At 39.0% G+C, this 17119-nt stretch overlaps 1 protein-coding gene across 1 annotated transcript in view; it reads left to right on the top strand.

Annotated features, from left to right (window-relative positions):
* The window catches only part of LRP2 (LDL receptor related protein 2), a 255526-nt gene that overhangs the window by 71679 nt on the left and 166728 nt on the right, over nucleotides 1-17119 (top strand). The window contains exons 5-9 of the mRNA XM_066279296.1: nucleotides 1936-2046; nucleotides 2364-2477; nucleotides 3658-3774; nucleotides 5014-5166; nucleotides 6838-6957. Of these exons, the coding sequence (XP_066135393.1) occupies nucleotides 1936-2046; nucleotides 2364-2477; nucleotides 3658-3774; nucleotides 5014-5166; nucleotides 6838-6957 (615 nt within the window). The remainder of the gene's footprint in view (nucleotides 1-1935; nucleotides 2047-2363; nucleotides 2478-3657; nucleotides 3775-5013; nucleotides 5167-6837; nucleotides 6958-17119) is intronic.

Here is a 17119-nt window from a genome sequence, read left to right on the forward strand (position 1 = left end):
GGAAATGACCAGATTCCCTCTGTTACATCCATCTAAGATTCACTCTTGACGCTTGTCTTGGTCACGTGATACATTTATCCGTCCCACCCTAAAGGCCAGTCCTTGAAAATATTTTCTGACATTAAACCGATCCGTGGCTCAAAAAAGGTTTGGGCCTGACCAGGTGGTGGTGCAGTGGATAGAGTGTTGGACTGGGATGTGGAAGGACCCAGGTTCGAGACCCCGAGGTTGCCAGCTTGAGCGCAGGCTCATCTGGCTTGAGCAAAAAGCTCACCAGCTTGGACCCAGGGTCGCTGGCTCCAAAAAGGGGTTACTCAGTCTGCTGAAGGCCCACGGTCAAGGCACATATGAGAAAGTAATCAATGAACAACTAAGAAGTCGCAACATGCAACGAAAAACTAATGATTGATGCTTCTCATCTCTCCGTTCCTGTCTGTCTATCCCTCTCTCTGACTCTCTCTGTCTCTGAAAAAAAAAAAAAGAAGGTTGGGGACCACTGGTATAGTGGATAGGATGTCTACCTGGGATGCTGAGGTCCCTGGTTGGAAACCCTGAGGTAGCTTGCTTGAGTGCAGGTTTACCAGCTTGAGCGTGGGGTCGCTGGCTTGAACGTGGGCTCATAGATATGACCCCATGGTCGTTGGCTTGAGCCCGAGGGTCACTGGCTTGAAGCTCAAGGTTGCTGGCTTGAGCAAGGGGTCACTCACTGGCTCAGCTGGAGCTCCCTGTTGAGGCTCATATAAGAAGCAATCAATGAACAACTAAAGTGACGCAACTACGAATTGATTCTTCTCATCTCTCTCCTTTCCTGTCTGCCTCTCTCTTATAAAAAAATAAATAAAAAATTGAAGACAATAAGAGTCATTATAAAAGTAGTCTTTAATGAAAAAAAAAGTGAAACCAAGATATGTATCATATTTGTGAGAAAGAGGTATTAAAAGACCATAAAAGGCAGGATTTAAAAATATTTTTAAAAGTTTGTTAACTAAAAACTCAATAGGAACACAAGGGTTCCTTGAGCACATTAAAGACCCAGTCCCTATTATGGGGATTCTAAAGTGAGTAAGAGAGGATCCTTGTTCTCAGAGGGTTTTTATTATGTCACAGGGGAAATATAAACAACCAACAGAATGAAGCCTAAGCAGGAGTCATAAGAAAACACATGTTCCAAGTCTGGGGATACACAGGGGAGAGACTGTCAGCATGTTATTTCTGCAAGGAACAAATTTGACCTTTCCACTGCACCCTAGAAAACCAAGGTTAGCATCTAGTTAATAGCAGGGAGATGACCGTATGTGTATAATGTGGCAACAATTTTTTTGGTGCTTCTAGAGCACATTACTTTTTTCAGAGTGCTTTACTAGACATTGTCATTTGAGATCTTTTATCCTGTGACGTTAATCATCTAAATGTATGGGTGAGGAAGTGGTGACGGAGAGAGGATAAGCAGCTTTGTGTATGAGTAAACGGCTACTGAGTGGTACTCTAGGTCCTAGGTCTCCTGACTTCTAGACCTCCTTTCTTTCTACGACCCTCCAGCGAAAGACATGGCCCTTCATTTCCCAAAGCATGTGCAGTGGTACATTAGTTTCCTGGAATGTTATTTGTATTAAGGTTTCATTCTGAAATAAGTTAGACTTGCTCTCCTTCTTCATCTCTGAGCTCACAAGTAAGTCAATTCTTCAGGGAAGACTTCCTTGGACTCCCGGACCCCCTTACGATGCACTCTCAGAGCACTTTGGACCCTGTTTCTAATTTGCTCTTTGTCATTATTTGATCAATGTTTTTTTCCCCTATCCCGCTATAATCTCCATGTCTCTTTTGTTTACTAATATATGCTCAGCACTTAATGTCTAGCATATAGTAGTCATGCAAGAAGTGTTTGTTAAAGGAATGTCTTAATTTAAGGTTTATGTACTATTTCCATTCCTTTAGGATACCCAAGATGTGAGCAGCTTACTTGTGCCAATGGAGCCTGCTATAATACTAGTCAGAGATGTGATCAGAAAGTTGACTGCAGAGACTTCTCTGATGAAGCCAACTGCAGTAAGTAACCTGCACGCGATGTTCTGAAGCTGTTTCTACTGGCCAATTATGCATATCTCTTCTCAAGTTTATGTTCAATGAATTTATATTGGTAACTTGAAGTCAGCCATGGTGGGAGTAGTTACACCATGGAAATAGGCAAACACTAAAAGTCAGGACCTTTTTGTCTCTGGACCATTGGTTGTTAGACATTTAGCAGCATACTACTGCATATGAATCTCTTTTTAAACTTAAGACAAAATCTTCCTATGAGATTAAACGGCTCCAATGGAACTGAAATTCTCTTTTTTCTTTCCCTTTTTAATCTTGTGTCCCAGCTGAAGTGTGTTCCCATAACCAGTTCCAGTGTGGCAGCGGGGAATGCCTCACTCATGACTACGTCTGTGACCGGATCCCAGATTGTGAAGACGGCAGTGATGAACGTTCTTGCAGTACGGTGATTTCCTTATGCTGGGTCATATCGCTAAGAGTGGTTTCTCCCCTTACCAATGTATCACTCTTTTCAAACAAAAGGGTCACTATACCTGATGGTAGGTGGAGCCAGAAGATCATTTAGGACCCACGGCATGAGCCTCAGCAGTGTTACTGAACCAGGGCTCCTTTATCTCGCAAGGATCTGTGTAGAGTTGAAGGGTTGCTGATGGACAGTTTGCATTCTTTCCTTAGGCTACAAGGGTACAGGGTGTATTGTATCACTGGACTCTCAAATTACCCAGACCTCAGGAGTGAGGCTGATAACCTTGAGAGTAGAGTGAGAAAAGGGAGAAGTAGGTCCTTAAGAGCAATGGTCTTAACTTTGTAATTTTTACCACATTAAGATTGGAGGGTCAGGAAAGTTCCATTGTGATGCAAGGGTTTTTGTTGCTTCTACTTTTCCACTCTGACCCTACTTCTCCTTCCATGCGGTTGGTTGCCTTCAATGCAAACCATTTCTCTCTTATGGTTGCCATCTCTGAACTCATTTTATTGGAAGATATAGCTTGAAGTCTCCATGGGAGTGTCTTACTAATTCCTGTAAGTTGCCAGCTTTTATGGTCATTTATTTATAAGAATGTAGGATTTTTCTCCACTCCTATTTTGATGGTTTGGTTCTTATGCCTTACGGTTTGTGCAATATTTTCAATATTACCCTAATTTTCTATGAGCCATGCCTAATTTCTTTTCTGGCATCTAGGCTTATTTTAGAGATTGTATTAAAGAGAACATGACATCATGGAATGGGTGACTGAGCATCATTTGGTCTTAAATAGCGATTACAGTGCTTGTGGTAGAGTAGGAGAATGTTGGACATTGGTATGTCTGTAGCGTTTTTATGAATCTGTGTACTCTGTTTTGTGTCAACCTGTAGTATACTGTCTTATTTTTAATTTTGAGAAAGAGACCAGCACCTGAATCCATTTCCTGGACCCAAAGCTGCTCTTTCTCCTTCTTTTTCTTTTTTCCCCTCCTTCTCTTCATCCTTTTGTTTTTCATTTTTGTCAAGATATTTAAAGACTAAATTGATATAGAAATTTCAGTTTCTAGGAGCTCCGTTTATATTGTGAGGCGAGTGCTTTGAGTTTTTCCATGTGGTTTGTGCCTCTGGAGAGCAGCTGCTGTTTTTTTTTCCAGGCTATGAGACCTGCAGAGGCAATCAGTTCACTTGCCCCAATGGCCATTGCATTAATCAAAACTGGGTCTGTGATGGAGACGATGACTGCACAGATAATGGAGATGAAGATGGATGTGGTAAGAGATTCTGATGGAACACCATGTTCTTAACGTGTTTTCCAGAACTTGTTTTTCCTGCTACCTTGTTAGAAATGATCTGTGTGACAAGCAAGTGTCATGATTGTCTGGGATTTAAAGGACTTGGTGGGGGAAGAAGGTGATTCTATTAGCTTTTCTTAAAAAGACCCAAAACTCAAATACAGCAAAATTAAAATTTCCTATCTTTGAGTATTAAGGCAAAATAGACAGGGCAGTCTCTTCCACTTTGATAGCTTACTGTTTCCCTTTAAGAGTTCTTATTTTAACTAGATTTATGTATAGCAAAGAAATAGGATGGGGAAGGAGGAAAAGAAAAGGGAAAATGTGATTTGTCTTAGACTTCCTAACCTTTAAAAATGACTTTAAACTTCAGTTTAAAGTTCACTTTAAAAGTTCAGTTCAATTTTGTTTTGTTTTCAAATTCTGATTTCCAAATAACAAATGACTGACATCCAGTGGTGGAAGAGAGGCCGCAGGGAAAACATGAGAGATGGAAGTATGGATTGGTATTTGCAGGACGCATTGCTATCCAGAGAAGTGTCTAGAGATTCTATAAAAAGGATATTGACAGTAATAGTCACCCTCTTCACTCTGAAGTACCTCTAATAGTTTAGAACTTCCTAACAGCCACACTAAAAGGCAAGTTACTACTAGTACTGTTCCGGCCCTAGATATAGTAAGATTAATGATTGTTCTGGGCATATCCATTTGCTTCACATTTCGGTTTTCCAACAATTATTCTTTCTACATTTGAGTTATAGTTTTTCTTACACTTAATGTTTCACCAAGGAAACAAAGCAAACCACCAAAAAAGACAGAAATAAGAACAAAATAAAAACTCAGGAATCCTGGTGTTACCTTAAGAGCCCTAGTTCTGTGATTTGTGATATAAATAACTGAATAATCTTCTAAGAGTTATTCACATAGTTTGTTGATAATTGAGACCAATATCTACATCTTATTTTTATATCTTGGTTGGGGGCTGCCTCCCCCAGAAAGAGTGAAACTTAATTCCACTGTGACACTCCTTAGAAGCTTAGAAGCTCTACTAGTGGGCTTCTAGAATTGCCATTAAATTCTAGTAGAGTTAACTCCTAGTTTATTGTAAAATACAGGTCATTTCTAGACTACTACCTAATCTATATTCTCTCTTAACCATGTATTAAAAAAAAACGCTGGCTCCACTTATGTGGTTTGTAAATTGTTTTTCCCCTACAGAAAGCAGTCCTCATCATTTTCATAAATGTTACCCTGGTGAATGGGCTTGTCCCAGGTCTGGGAAATGTATCCCAATTACAAAAGTCTGTGACGGAACTTTAGATTGTCCATCAGGAGAAGATGAAGGCAATGCCACTCTACAACAACATTGTGGTATGGAAATTCACTTGTGTGTCTTTCAGATAAATATGCTTCTGTTTTTCTATAACAGAACCCAAAATATAGAGAATATCAGGTGGTGTTTGCATAACAAACTATCCCAAGACTTAGTGGCTTAAACTAGGAAACATTTACTATGTCTTACAAGTCTGTGGGTTGGTTAGGTCATTCTTTTGACCTAGACCAGCTCGCTCCCTTGTCAGGATGCTACAATAAAAGCTCTGTTTATTTACATGGTGTTGGGAGGGCAAACCTTAGTGCACAAGCTCTTTTAAACTTCTGCTTATGTCATGTTTGCTAAATGTCTTATTAGCCAAGTACATAGTCAATGGATTGAAGAAATAAACTCTTATCTCTTGATGGGAGGTGCTTCAAGTATGTGGCTCTTTTTCCTTTCTACCTAGGCAGAATGTTTTTTGTTTTTGCTTTTGTTTTTTTGTATTTTTCTGAAGTGAGAGGCAGGGAGGCAGAGAGACGGACTCCTGCATGCACCCAATTGGGATCCACCCAGAAAGCCCACTAGGGGGCGATGCTGTGCCTATCTAGGGTGTAGCTCCATTGCAACCTGAGCCATTCTAGCACTTGAGGCCACGGAGCTGTCCTCAGCGCCTGGGCCAACTTTGCTCAGTGGAGCCTTGGCTTCAGGAGGAGAAGAGAGAGATAGAGAGAAAGGAGAGTGGGAGGGGTAGAGAAGCAGATGGGCATTTCTCCTGTGTGCCCTGACCAGAAATTGAACCCAGGACTCCCACATGCTGGATGAACACTCTACCACTGAGCCAATCAGCCAGGGCTAGAAGAATGGTTTTAATGGCAATTCTGATGACTCCAAAGGAGATTTTTGTTTCTTGCTCATAATTAAGAAAAATGTCTTACCTGGCTATATTAATAAAATAAAATAAAGTTTTTGGTTCCTGGGACATATACTTTGAATTAGTATTTTTTCCCTTCTTTTCCTGTGACTGTAGAATATTCACCCTAATGTCAACCCACCAACTCTGTGAACAGGTGACTGTCCTGTCAGATAATAAGTTTATGTTATTGATTTCATCAATAGTACACTCCAATTATCTAGTACTTGACCAGTACTTGTAACCCTAAGGTCTTATTATTATTATTTAAAAAAAAATTGTAGTATTTAAATACGTAGAGACCTACATGATATTTTTCTCCCTCATTTCATTTAGGAGCCCTTTTTAAAAGCTTTAAAATTAAGAGATATATAGTTATACTGCAAAATGAAAATAAATAGTACAAAATAAAATAAAATAGAAAAAAATTAGCAGAAAAAATATAAAATCACCTGAAACCCCACCACTTGAAGTTAATGTTTTTGGTGTTATTTTCAATTCTGTCACTTGGGAATTCTTGGCCCCTTTTATTATGTAGACACAAGGATAGACTTATGACCTGATTTTTCCATAAATGGCTCTTATGATGACTTATACTTGTACGTAGTTATAAACTTTAAAAAGGACTTTTAAAAAATGTGAATTGAATTTTTGTACCATAATATTTCAGTAAGGCTTGAATTGTGACAGATTTTCTGTACTTTGACTACATGCTTACTTAGCTTTTACTTTTGAAAAAAGCAACACTTACTTCATAGGTAAATTAGTCTTGTTCAGAGGTGACCATTCATTTAACAAAGTGTTTTTCTCTGTTTAGATGTGACTTTGTGTCCTTTCTTGGGCTGTGAGTATCAATGCCACATGGCACCATCTGGAGGAATTTGCTATTGTCCCCCAGGTTATGTCATCGACCAAAATAACACCCGTAAATGTGTCGGTAAGTGACAAGTGGGAACGCCTGGTCTTTCATCACAGTGCCTGCCACACTAATGGGTTCTATGATCTTTGACAAGAAGGAGTTTGTGCTTGTGAACAAGAGTGGTTGTCTGTATGATAAAGAGCAACTTAGTCCTCACAGAAAAGCTGGACAACATGAAATTTTAACTCTGAGAAGCTTTTGTCGGGTCCACAAGGCAAAACAGTGTCTCTGTGATGAGAGAGTTCACTGGCCATTGGATACTGGTCTACTTCTTGATGATGAAGACAGTTTTTTGTGTTTTCTCTTTAAGTATTTGGTACAACCATACTTGTTATTAAATATGCAAATCCTTCCTATGGAAGTAAATATAGATGTTGCCTTCAACCTTATAACATCCCCTACCCTGCTCCCCTGGTGTCTTCTTCAGTGTGCTCACACCTCCCTCGCTCCAGCAACTAGAGAGTGGTGCACAGCGCAAGATCACTAGGTCACTGCTGCGCTGACCACAGTGGCCTATGCTGTGCTTGCTTGTTATTAATCTCATTGATTATTACTTTTACTTGGAGCTAAAATTCAAGAAGAACAAACTCGATCATCAGTTGTTTCCCGCTGATGGCTGGCAATGAACTAAGCACCAGCACACCAAATGTTTTCTTCATCTGTCCTATCTGAACTATAAGAATGCTTTCTTACACCAGGCAATATCTGAATCTGATGTGAGACAGCTTTGTATCCCACTGTAATTAGGCTAAGATCTTACAATGAGAGAATTAGACATGGCGAAGTATCATTGATTTTCATCTTTTAGGATTTAAACATAAATTTTTAATGCTCTGATTTCTTTTTCCTTCTTTCTAATTTTTCATATGTGAATAACAAATGTAGTAACAGAATGTGATCACAGAGGTTTAACAAAAAACTTTGTTTTTGCTGCTGGCATCTATCTAGAATGCAATTAAAGCAATTCATTAAAATTATTTTTCCCAGGATATTGGTTTTTTCTTTATATTACTTAGAAGTTTGAGATTCTTTAAGGCATTCTGGATAAAAACAAACATGGCATACACAAGAAATGCTTTTATAAAAGTGTCTCTTCTGAAATAATTTTAAAAATGTTAATATAATTTAGCTAAAAAGACTGAATTTGGGTAAACCCAGTGAAGCTATTCAATCTTTAGTCTTAGCTCATGGAGCAGAGGAGATCCAGAGACAGAGTTCTGCACGTGCCCTGACCCAACTGTGATGCATCCAGCATCCCCTGTCTGGGTCTGATGTTCTGCCTGTCTGAGGCCATGCTCACAACTGAGCTATTTTTAGTGCCTGAGGTGGAGGCACTACGGAGCCATCCTCAGTGCCTGGGGTCGACATGCTCAAATCAATCGAGCTATGGCTGTGGGAGGAAAAGAGAGAAAGAAAGAAAGTGGGGAGAAGGCCAGGGGCCAGGACCAACTTATACTTTCATAATTACAGTTAATTGTAATGACTGCTCACAGCCAGAAAAACTTTTAATGCCAAAATAAACTGTGGTTTAACAAATTAAACTTGGAATTTCTGAGAAAGTTTATTGCTTAGTGTTATTGAAAATTGTAATAATGGGGCTTATTTACCTGTCACACACCAAGAAACATGGTTTTAGGGTTTTTTTTGGTCTAGTAAAGCAATCCAATTGAGCTTGTCCTTGTGGTGTTCAAAGTGGGTGATTATAGGTTTCTTTTTTTTTTAAATAAATTTTTATTAATGTTAATGGGATGACATTAATAAATCAGGGTACATATATTCAAAGAAAACATGTCTAGGTTATTTTGTCATCAAATTATTTTGCAAACCCCTCGCCCAAAGTCAGATTGTGTCCGTCACCCTCTATCTAGTTCTCTGTGCCCCTCCCCCTCCCCCTAACTCTCTCCCTCCCTCCCTCCCTCCCATGTCCTCCCTCCCCCCCCACCCTTGGTAACCACCACACTCTTGTCCATGTCTCTTAGTCTCATTTTTATGTTCCACCAATGTATGGAATCATGTAGTTCTTGTTTTTTTCTGATTTACTTATTTCACTCCTTATAATGTTATCAAGATCCCACCATTTTGCTGTAAATGATCCGATGTCATCATTTCTTATGGCTGAGTAGTATTCCATAGTGTATATGTGCCACATCTTCTTTATCCAGTCTTCTATTGAAGGGCTTTTTGGTTGTTTCCATGTCTTGGCCACTGTGAACAGTGCTGCAATGAACTTGGGGCTACATGTGTCTTCACGTATCAATGTTTCTGAGGTTTTGGGGTATATACCCAGTAGAGGAATTGCTGGGTCATAAGGTAGTTCTATTTGTAGATTTTTGAGGAACCACCATACTTTCCTCCATAATGGTTGTACTACTTTACAGTCCCACCAACAGTGAATGAGGGTTCCTTTTTCTCCACAGCCTCTCCAACATTTGCTATTACCCATCTTGTTGATAATAGCTAATCTAACAGGAGTGAGGTGGTATCTCATTGTAGTTTTGATTTGCATTTCTCTAATAACTAATGAAGCTGAGCATCTTTTCATATATCTGTTGGCCATTTGTATCTCTTCCTGGGAGAAGTGTCTGTACATGTCCTCTTCCCATTTTTTTATTGGATTGTTTGTTTGTTGTTGAGTTTTATGAGTTCTTTGTAAATTTTGGATATTAGGCCCTTATCTGAGCTGTCGTTTGAAAATATCAGTTCCCATATAGTTGGCTGTCTGTTTATTTTGATATCAGTTTCTCTTGCTGAGCAAAAACTTTTAATTCTGATGTAGTCCCATTCATTTATCTTTGCCTTCACTTCTCTTGCCATTGGAGTCAAGTTCATAAAATGTTCTTTAAAACCCAGGTCCATGATTTTAGTACCTATGTCTTCTTCTATGTACTTTATTGTTTCAGGTCTTATATTTAGGTCTTTGATCCATTTTGAATTAATTTTAGTACACGGGGACAGGCTGTAGTCGAGTTTCATTCTTTTGCATGTGGCTTTCCAGTTTTCCCAACACCATTTGTTGAAGAGGCTTTCTTTTCTCCATTGTGTGTTGTTGGCCCCTTTATCAAAGATTATTTGACCATATATATGAGGTTTTATTTCTGGGCTTTCTATTCTGTTCCATTGGTCTGAGTGTCTATTTTTCTGCCAATACCATGCTGTTTTGATTATCGTGGCCCTATAATATAGTTTAAAGTCAGGTATTGTAATGCCCCCAGCTTCATTCTTTTTCCTTAGGATTGTTTTGGCTATTCGGGGTTTTTTATAGTTCCATATAAATCTGATGATTTTTTGTTCCATTTCTTTAAAAAATGTCATAGGGATTTTGATGGGAATTGCATTAAATTTGTATATTGCTTTGGGTAATATGGCCATTTTGATTATATTTATTCTTCCTATCCAAGAACAAGGAATATTTTTCCATCTCATTGTATCTTTTTCGATTTCCCTTAACAATGCTTTGTAATTTTCATTATATAGGTCCTTTACGTTCTTTGTTATGTTTATTCCTAGGTATTTTATTTTTTTTGTTGCAATCGTGAAGGGGATTATTTTTTTGAGTTCGTTTTCTAATATTTCATTGTTGGCATATAGAAAGGCTATGGACTTTTGTATGTTAATTTTGTATCCTGCGACCTTACTGTATTGGTTTATTGTTTCTAATAATCTTTTTGTGGAGTCCTTCGGGTTTTCGATGTATAGGATCATATCATCAGCAAAAAGTGATAGCTTTACTTCTTCTTTTCCGATATGGATGCCTTTTATTTCTTTGTCTTGTCTGATTGCTCTGGCCAGAACTTCTAGCACCACGTTGAATAAGAGTGGAGAGAGTGGACAACCCTGTCTTGTTCCTGATTTAAGGTAGAAAGTCCTCAGTTTTATGCCGTTTAATAGGATGTTGGCTGATGGTTTATCATATATGGCCTTTATCATGTTGAGATATTTTCCTTCTATACCCATTTTGTTGAGAGTCTTAAACATAAAATTGTGTTGTATTTTATCAAAAGCCTTTTCTGCATCTATTGATAAGATCATGTGGTTTTTGTTCTTTGTTTTGTTGATATGGTGTATTACGTTAACCGTTTTGCGTATGTTGAACCATCCTTGAGATTCTGGGATGAATCCCACTTGATCATGATGTATTATTTTTTTAATATGTTGTTGTATTCGGTTTGCCAGTATTTTGTTTAGTATTTTAGCATCTGTATTCATTAGAGATATTGGTCTGTAGTTTTCTTTCTTTGTGCCATCCTTGCCAGGTTTTGGTATGAGGGTTATGTTGGCCTCATAAAATGTGTTTGGAAGTATTGCTTCTTCTTCAATTTTTTGGAAGACTTTGAGTAGAATAGGAACCAAGTCTTCTTTGAATGTTTGATAGAATTCACTAGTATAACCGTCTGGGCCTGGACTTTTATTTTTGGGGAGATTTTTAATAGTTTTTTCTATTTCCTCCCTGCTGATTGGTCTGTTTAGGCTTTCTGCTTCTTCATGACTCAGTCTAGGAAGGTTGTATTGTTCTAGGAATTTATCCATTTCTTCTAGATTGTTGTATTTGGTGGCATATAATTTTTCATAGTATTCTACAATAATTCTTTGTATTTCTATGATGTCTGTGGTGATCTCTCCTCTTTCATTTTGGATTTTATTTATTTGAGTCCTGTGTCTTTTTTCCTTGGTGAGTCTTGCCAAGGGTTTGTCAATTTTGTTGATCTTTTCAAAGAACCAGCTCCTTGTTTTATTGATTTTTTCTATAGTTTTTCTGTTCTCTATTTCATTTATTTCTGCTCTGATTTTTATTATCTCCTTTCTTAGGCTGGTTTTGGGTTGTCTTTGTTCTTCTTTTTCTAGTTCCTTAAGGTGTGAAGTTAAGTGGTTTACTTCGGCTCTCTCTTGTTTGTTCATATAGGCCTGAAGTGATATGAACTTTCCTCTTATTACTGCTTTTGCTGCATCCCAGAGATTCTGATATGTCGTATTTTCATTTTCATTTGTCTGTATATATCTTTTGATTTCTGCGCTTATTTCTTCTTTGACCCATTCATTTTTTAGAAGTATGTTGTTTAGTTTCCACATTTTTGTGGGTTTTTCCCCCTCTTTTTTGCAGTTGAATTCTAGTTTCAAGGCTTTATGATTAGAAAATATGCTTGGTACAGTTTCAATTTTTCTAAATTTGCTGATATTGTCTTTGTGGCCCAACATATGGTCAATTCTTGAGAATGTTCCATGTACACTAGAGAAAAATGTATACTCTGTCGCTTTGGGATGAAGTGTCCTGTAGATGTCTATCATATCCAGGTGTTGTAGTATTTCGTTTAAGGCCACTATATCTTTATTGATTCTCTGTTTGGATGACCGATCTAGAGCCGTCAGCGGTGTATTGAGGTCTCCAAGTATGATTGTATTTTTGTTAGTTTTTGTTTTAAGGTCAATAAGTAGCTGTCTTATATATTTTGGTGCTCCTTGGTTTGGTGCATATATATTAAGGATTGTTATGTCTTCTTGATTCAACTTCCCCTTAATCATTATGAAATGACCATTTTTGTCTCTGAGTACTTTTTCTGTCTTGTAGTCAGCATTATTAGATATGAGTATTGCTACGCCTGCTTTTTTTTGGGTGTTGTTTGCTTGGAGTATTGTTTTCCAGCCTTTCACTTTGAATTTGTTTTTATCCTTGTTGCTTAGATGTGTTTCTTGTAGGCAGCATATAGTTGGATTTTCTTTTTTAATCCATTCTGCTACTCTGTGTCTTTTTATTGGTAAGTTTAATCCATTTACATTTAGTGTAATTATTGACACTTGTGGGTTCCCTACTGCCATTTTATAAATTGCTTTCTGTTAGTTTTGTATCTAGTTTGTTTCTTCTCTTTTGTTTTTCTATCATTTGTTTTTGTTTGTTTGTGTTCCATACTTCTTTCCTCTGTTGCTACCTTTTTTAAGTCAAGTGTTTTTGTGGTGGTTTTTTTAAGGGTGGTTACCATTAAGTAATGAAAAGGGTACCTACCATATTCATTGCAGTACCTATCTTATAAGTATTTCTGCACTTCATCATCCTTTGCTACTGTTAATCTCCATCCTCTCCCCCCTTTTTTCCTTTGTTGTCACAGTTTAAGTTTGGTTTTATTGTGTTCTTGGTGGAGCTGTTACTTGTGGTGTTGTTTTCTTTTGTTCTTTGAATCTGGTTGGAAAACCCCCTTTAGTATTTCCTGGAGTGGGGGCTTTCTGTTGATAAATTCTCTCATCTTTTCTGTATTTGTGAATGTGTTTATATCTCCTTCATACTTGAAGGATAGCTTTGATGGGTATAGTATTCTTGGCTGAAAGTTCCTCTCTTTCAGGGCTTTAAATATTGGGGTCCACTCTCTTCTAGCTTGTAGAGTTTCTGCTGAGAAATCTGATGATAATCTAATAGGCCTTCCTTTATATGTTGTACTCTTCTTTTCCCTGGCTGCCTTGAGAATTTTTTCTTTGTCATTGGTTTGTGTCATCTTTATTATGATGTGCCTTGGAGTGGGTTTGTTGGGGTTAAGAAAACTTGGTGTTCTGTTTGCTTCTTGAATTTGAGGCTTTAGTTCCTTCCACAGGCTTGGGAAGTTCTCGTCTATTATTTGTTTGAGTATATTCTCCATTCCATTTTCTTTCTCTTCTCCCTCTGATATACCTATTATTCTTATGTTATTCTTTCTGATGGAGTCAGACAATTCCTGTAGGGCTTTCTCATTTTTTATTATTTTTGAGTCTCTTTCTTCTTCTCTCTGTTGTGCCTCAAGTTGTTTGTCTTCTATTTCACTAATCCTATCTTCAATCTGGGCTGTTCTGTTAGCTAAGCTTGTTACCTCGTTTTTCAGCTCGTGAATTGAGTTTTTCATTTCTGTTTGATTTGTTTTTATAGTTTCAATTTCCTTGGTAATATATTTTTTGTGTTCATTGAGTTGTTTTCTGATCTCCCTATATTGCCTTTCTGTGTTTTCTTGTATATCTCTGAGTATTTTTAAGATTTCTATTTTAAATTCTCTGTCATTTAGCTCCAAGGCTTCCAATATGTTAAGTCTTTTCTCCATAGATTTTTCCACATCTATTTGTGTTACCTCTCTTTCTTTTGTATCCATAATATTCGATTTCCTCTTTCTTATCGGCATCTGAGGGTGGTCTTATTGATAGCACTAATTAGAATTAATAAAGAGTAAAAAGAAAAAAAAAAAAGGGTAAAACACCCCACAAAAAAAAAAACAGTAATAATTTATTATTTCCCCCTTTTTTTCTCTCTTCTCTTTCCCTCCTCTCCCCTCCTCAGGGAAATATCGTGCCTATAATGGAGGGCCTGATTTGGGGTGAAGAGTTCAAGGGCCAAAAAAAAGGGAGTAGGGACCTACTAAATGCAAAAAAAAAAAAAAAAGGAAGAAAATCTTAGACAAGCATAAGATGATTTGCTTGTAAGTGATGGTCAACTAAGAGATATAATGAGAGGGATAAGAGGGAATCAGAAAAAAGGACCAAAAAAGAATAATAAAGAAGAAAAAATAAAAATAATAAGTAAAAATCTGTTGTATTAAGTGGAGCGAAGACTAAATACAATGCAGACCTTGGGTTGGGAGGACCCAAAATGCCACAAAAATAAACAAACAAGAGAAAAAAAAATAAAAACAAAAGCAAAAAAGAGAAATAAAGCCAAAAAAAAGCCTTGAGTCCCAAATTAACTAATTTGTTCGTGATTGAGGATTATCTGGGAGGAAAGTAAAATGAGAAAAGAAAAAACGAATAGAAAGGAAAAAATAAGAAAAAGAGAAAAACGAAGGAAGAAATAAAATAGGAGGAGAAAAAAACAAAATAAAGCAAGACAAAAAAAAAACAAAAAAAAATAAACAAAAGAGGAGAGAGTGAGAGTTAAGTGTTTTGGAGTATAACCTTAAAGGAGGGTGAGGATGAAGAAGAGAAATAAAATGTAACACTCATGGGTAGTGTAGTTCAAGAAAGGGGAAGCATAAGATGGGCAGAGAATAGAAGGACCGAGGTGGAGGAAATAAAGGCAAAAAGATAGAAGAAACAAACAACATCAACAACAAAAAATTAGTGGATCAAGTTGTAAAGTCTGTGGGTTTTTCTTGATTTTGAGAGGTTAACTTCTTCCTTTTTCTTTTCTCTCCCTCTTCCTAGTCGGTGACTCTGTACCCCAGGCTCTGCCCCTGTGTCACTCTTAGGTAGGGATTTGCAGTTGATGGGATTCTATGGCAATGTCATATAATTGGCTTTAGTCTTGCTGGAAGTAAAGGCTTGTTGGCGTTTGCAGGGTCCAACGATGAGAGAGTTTGCTTTCCTGGATTCTCTCTCCTAGTCCCCCCTTTCTGAATTAGCAGCCTGGTAATCCAGCTATAAGGCTGCAACTGCTTCTGCCTGGGGAGTAAGAGGCTCAAAGAGCTGGGAAATCCCCACTCTATCCCCACTCAGTGCAAGGCTTTGGGAAAGGCTCTGAGAGTCAGGGCCTCCAGTGTAATCAGGCGGGGGTGGGAGTCAATTGTTGTCAAGGTGACTATTCAGCGCCTATCATTTAGTTGGACCTCTCAACCCAGGCTTTCCACACTTTGTAGCCTGTTTTTGCAGGGAAGAAGAGGCACTAGTCTCTGCTTACGACTAGTGTAGTATAGACCTTATTATCTGCCAAGTCCTTCTTGTTAGCGTTTATCCCTGAATATGGAGGCTCTATCAATCAGAAGTTGCCCCCGCCCCTTTAGTGAGAGGCACTAAAAAATATCACGCCTCTTGTCTTGGATCGCTGAACTGAGAGAGATCTTATCAATTAGAACCGAGGGTGCGCAGATTTTATGGGTTAAGCTAATTTCAGTGATTGGGTCGCAGCTGTGCTTCCGAAGGTATTTTAGGCTGCCTGCGCGCGCCCCTCCCCCAACGCTTGATTGTTAGCTTGAATGGCTGGGTGAGGTGCCCCGCCCATGGAGAGAATCTCCCAAGCCTCTCCCGCTCGCTCGCCGCTGGCGGCTGGACCGCACCAGGCGCAGGATAATGGAGCCCCCTGGGTGTGCGGGCCAGCAGGGCGCCCTGGGCGCGTGGAATGCCCAAGGCATGCGCGCGAATGGGGCGCTCCGGGCACCGGTGGCCGGCGACCCCCACTCGCAGTGTGCGGGCCGCTGGGAACGTCAGCGGTGCTCAACCGGACCGGGCGCGCGCGCGGCTGCTCACGGCGGCTCGCGGTGGCGGCTCGTGGCGGCCGCTCGCGGTTGCGGTTCGCGGCGGCTGCTCGCGGCGGCTCGCGGTTCCCAAGTATATGGGCTGACTCACCACAGGCGCACTTCCTTGCGGTTTGAAAGAACGTCCCTGTGGTCGGTTCCTCCACACCCTCGTCTCTCAGATTCAAGTGATAACAGTCCTTTCGCTATCAGTTTGTGTGGAACTCCGGAATGCTCCGAGGATAAATTTTTCTGTTTCTAGTTGATAAATTTGTTGTGATTTAGGGGAGAGCTGTCGGACGCACTGCTCACGGCGCCATTTCCGTGACGTCACTTCACAATTCCTTCTTCAACGACTCGATTATAGGTTTCTCATATCAAGAACCATGTCCCAAAGTTTGCCCATGATCTGATTGTTCCTCTTAACTATATTCAACAATACATTTTAAGATCAAGTGCTTTATGTAAGTCAGCTTGAGAGATCCTAAAGACTTAAAGAGAAATCAGAATTATTTTAAAAGCCTTCTGATTTCTAGCAATTTCAAAACATTTTATCAATAAAAAATTGCGACCTGCAACTTGTATTAAATGAGATTGCAGAACCCCTTTTTTCTTTTTCTTTTTTTTTCTTTTTTTTGCAGAACCCTTTTTGTATTTTATCATTATCATTATCATTACACTGGGACACGTTTAAGAAATTAAAAAAATATTTTCCACACAAATATCCTCTTTTGTTTGTGGCTTACTGACTTTGGAACCTCTGCCCGTGCTCCCTGGCATTGCTGGGAGGCAGCGTCAGTGCCCAGAGATGCGGCAGCTCATCCCTGGGTCTGAGGCTGCTCCTTTGTCTTTGGCGAATGTTAGCTTCCTCCAACCCCTTCGCTGTCACCCAGCTGCCAATCCAATTCCAGTCTTAGTTGTCCAGGCATTGCCCTTCCTCTTAGTAGGAAAGGAATTCCAATAGAAATTCCAGAAGCCACATTCTCAGTATTACGACAGCTTTTCTCTGT

The sequence above is a fragment of the Saccopteryx bilineata genome, chromosome 5, assembly GCF_036850765.1.
Source record: "Saccopteryx bilineata isolate mSacBil1 chromosome 5, mSacBil1_pri_phased_curated, whole genome shotgun sequence".
Taxonomy (NCBI): domain Eukaryota; kingdom Metazoa; phylum Chordata; class Mammalia; order Chiroptera; family Emballonuridae; genus Saccopteryx; species Saccopteryx bilineata.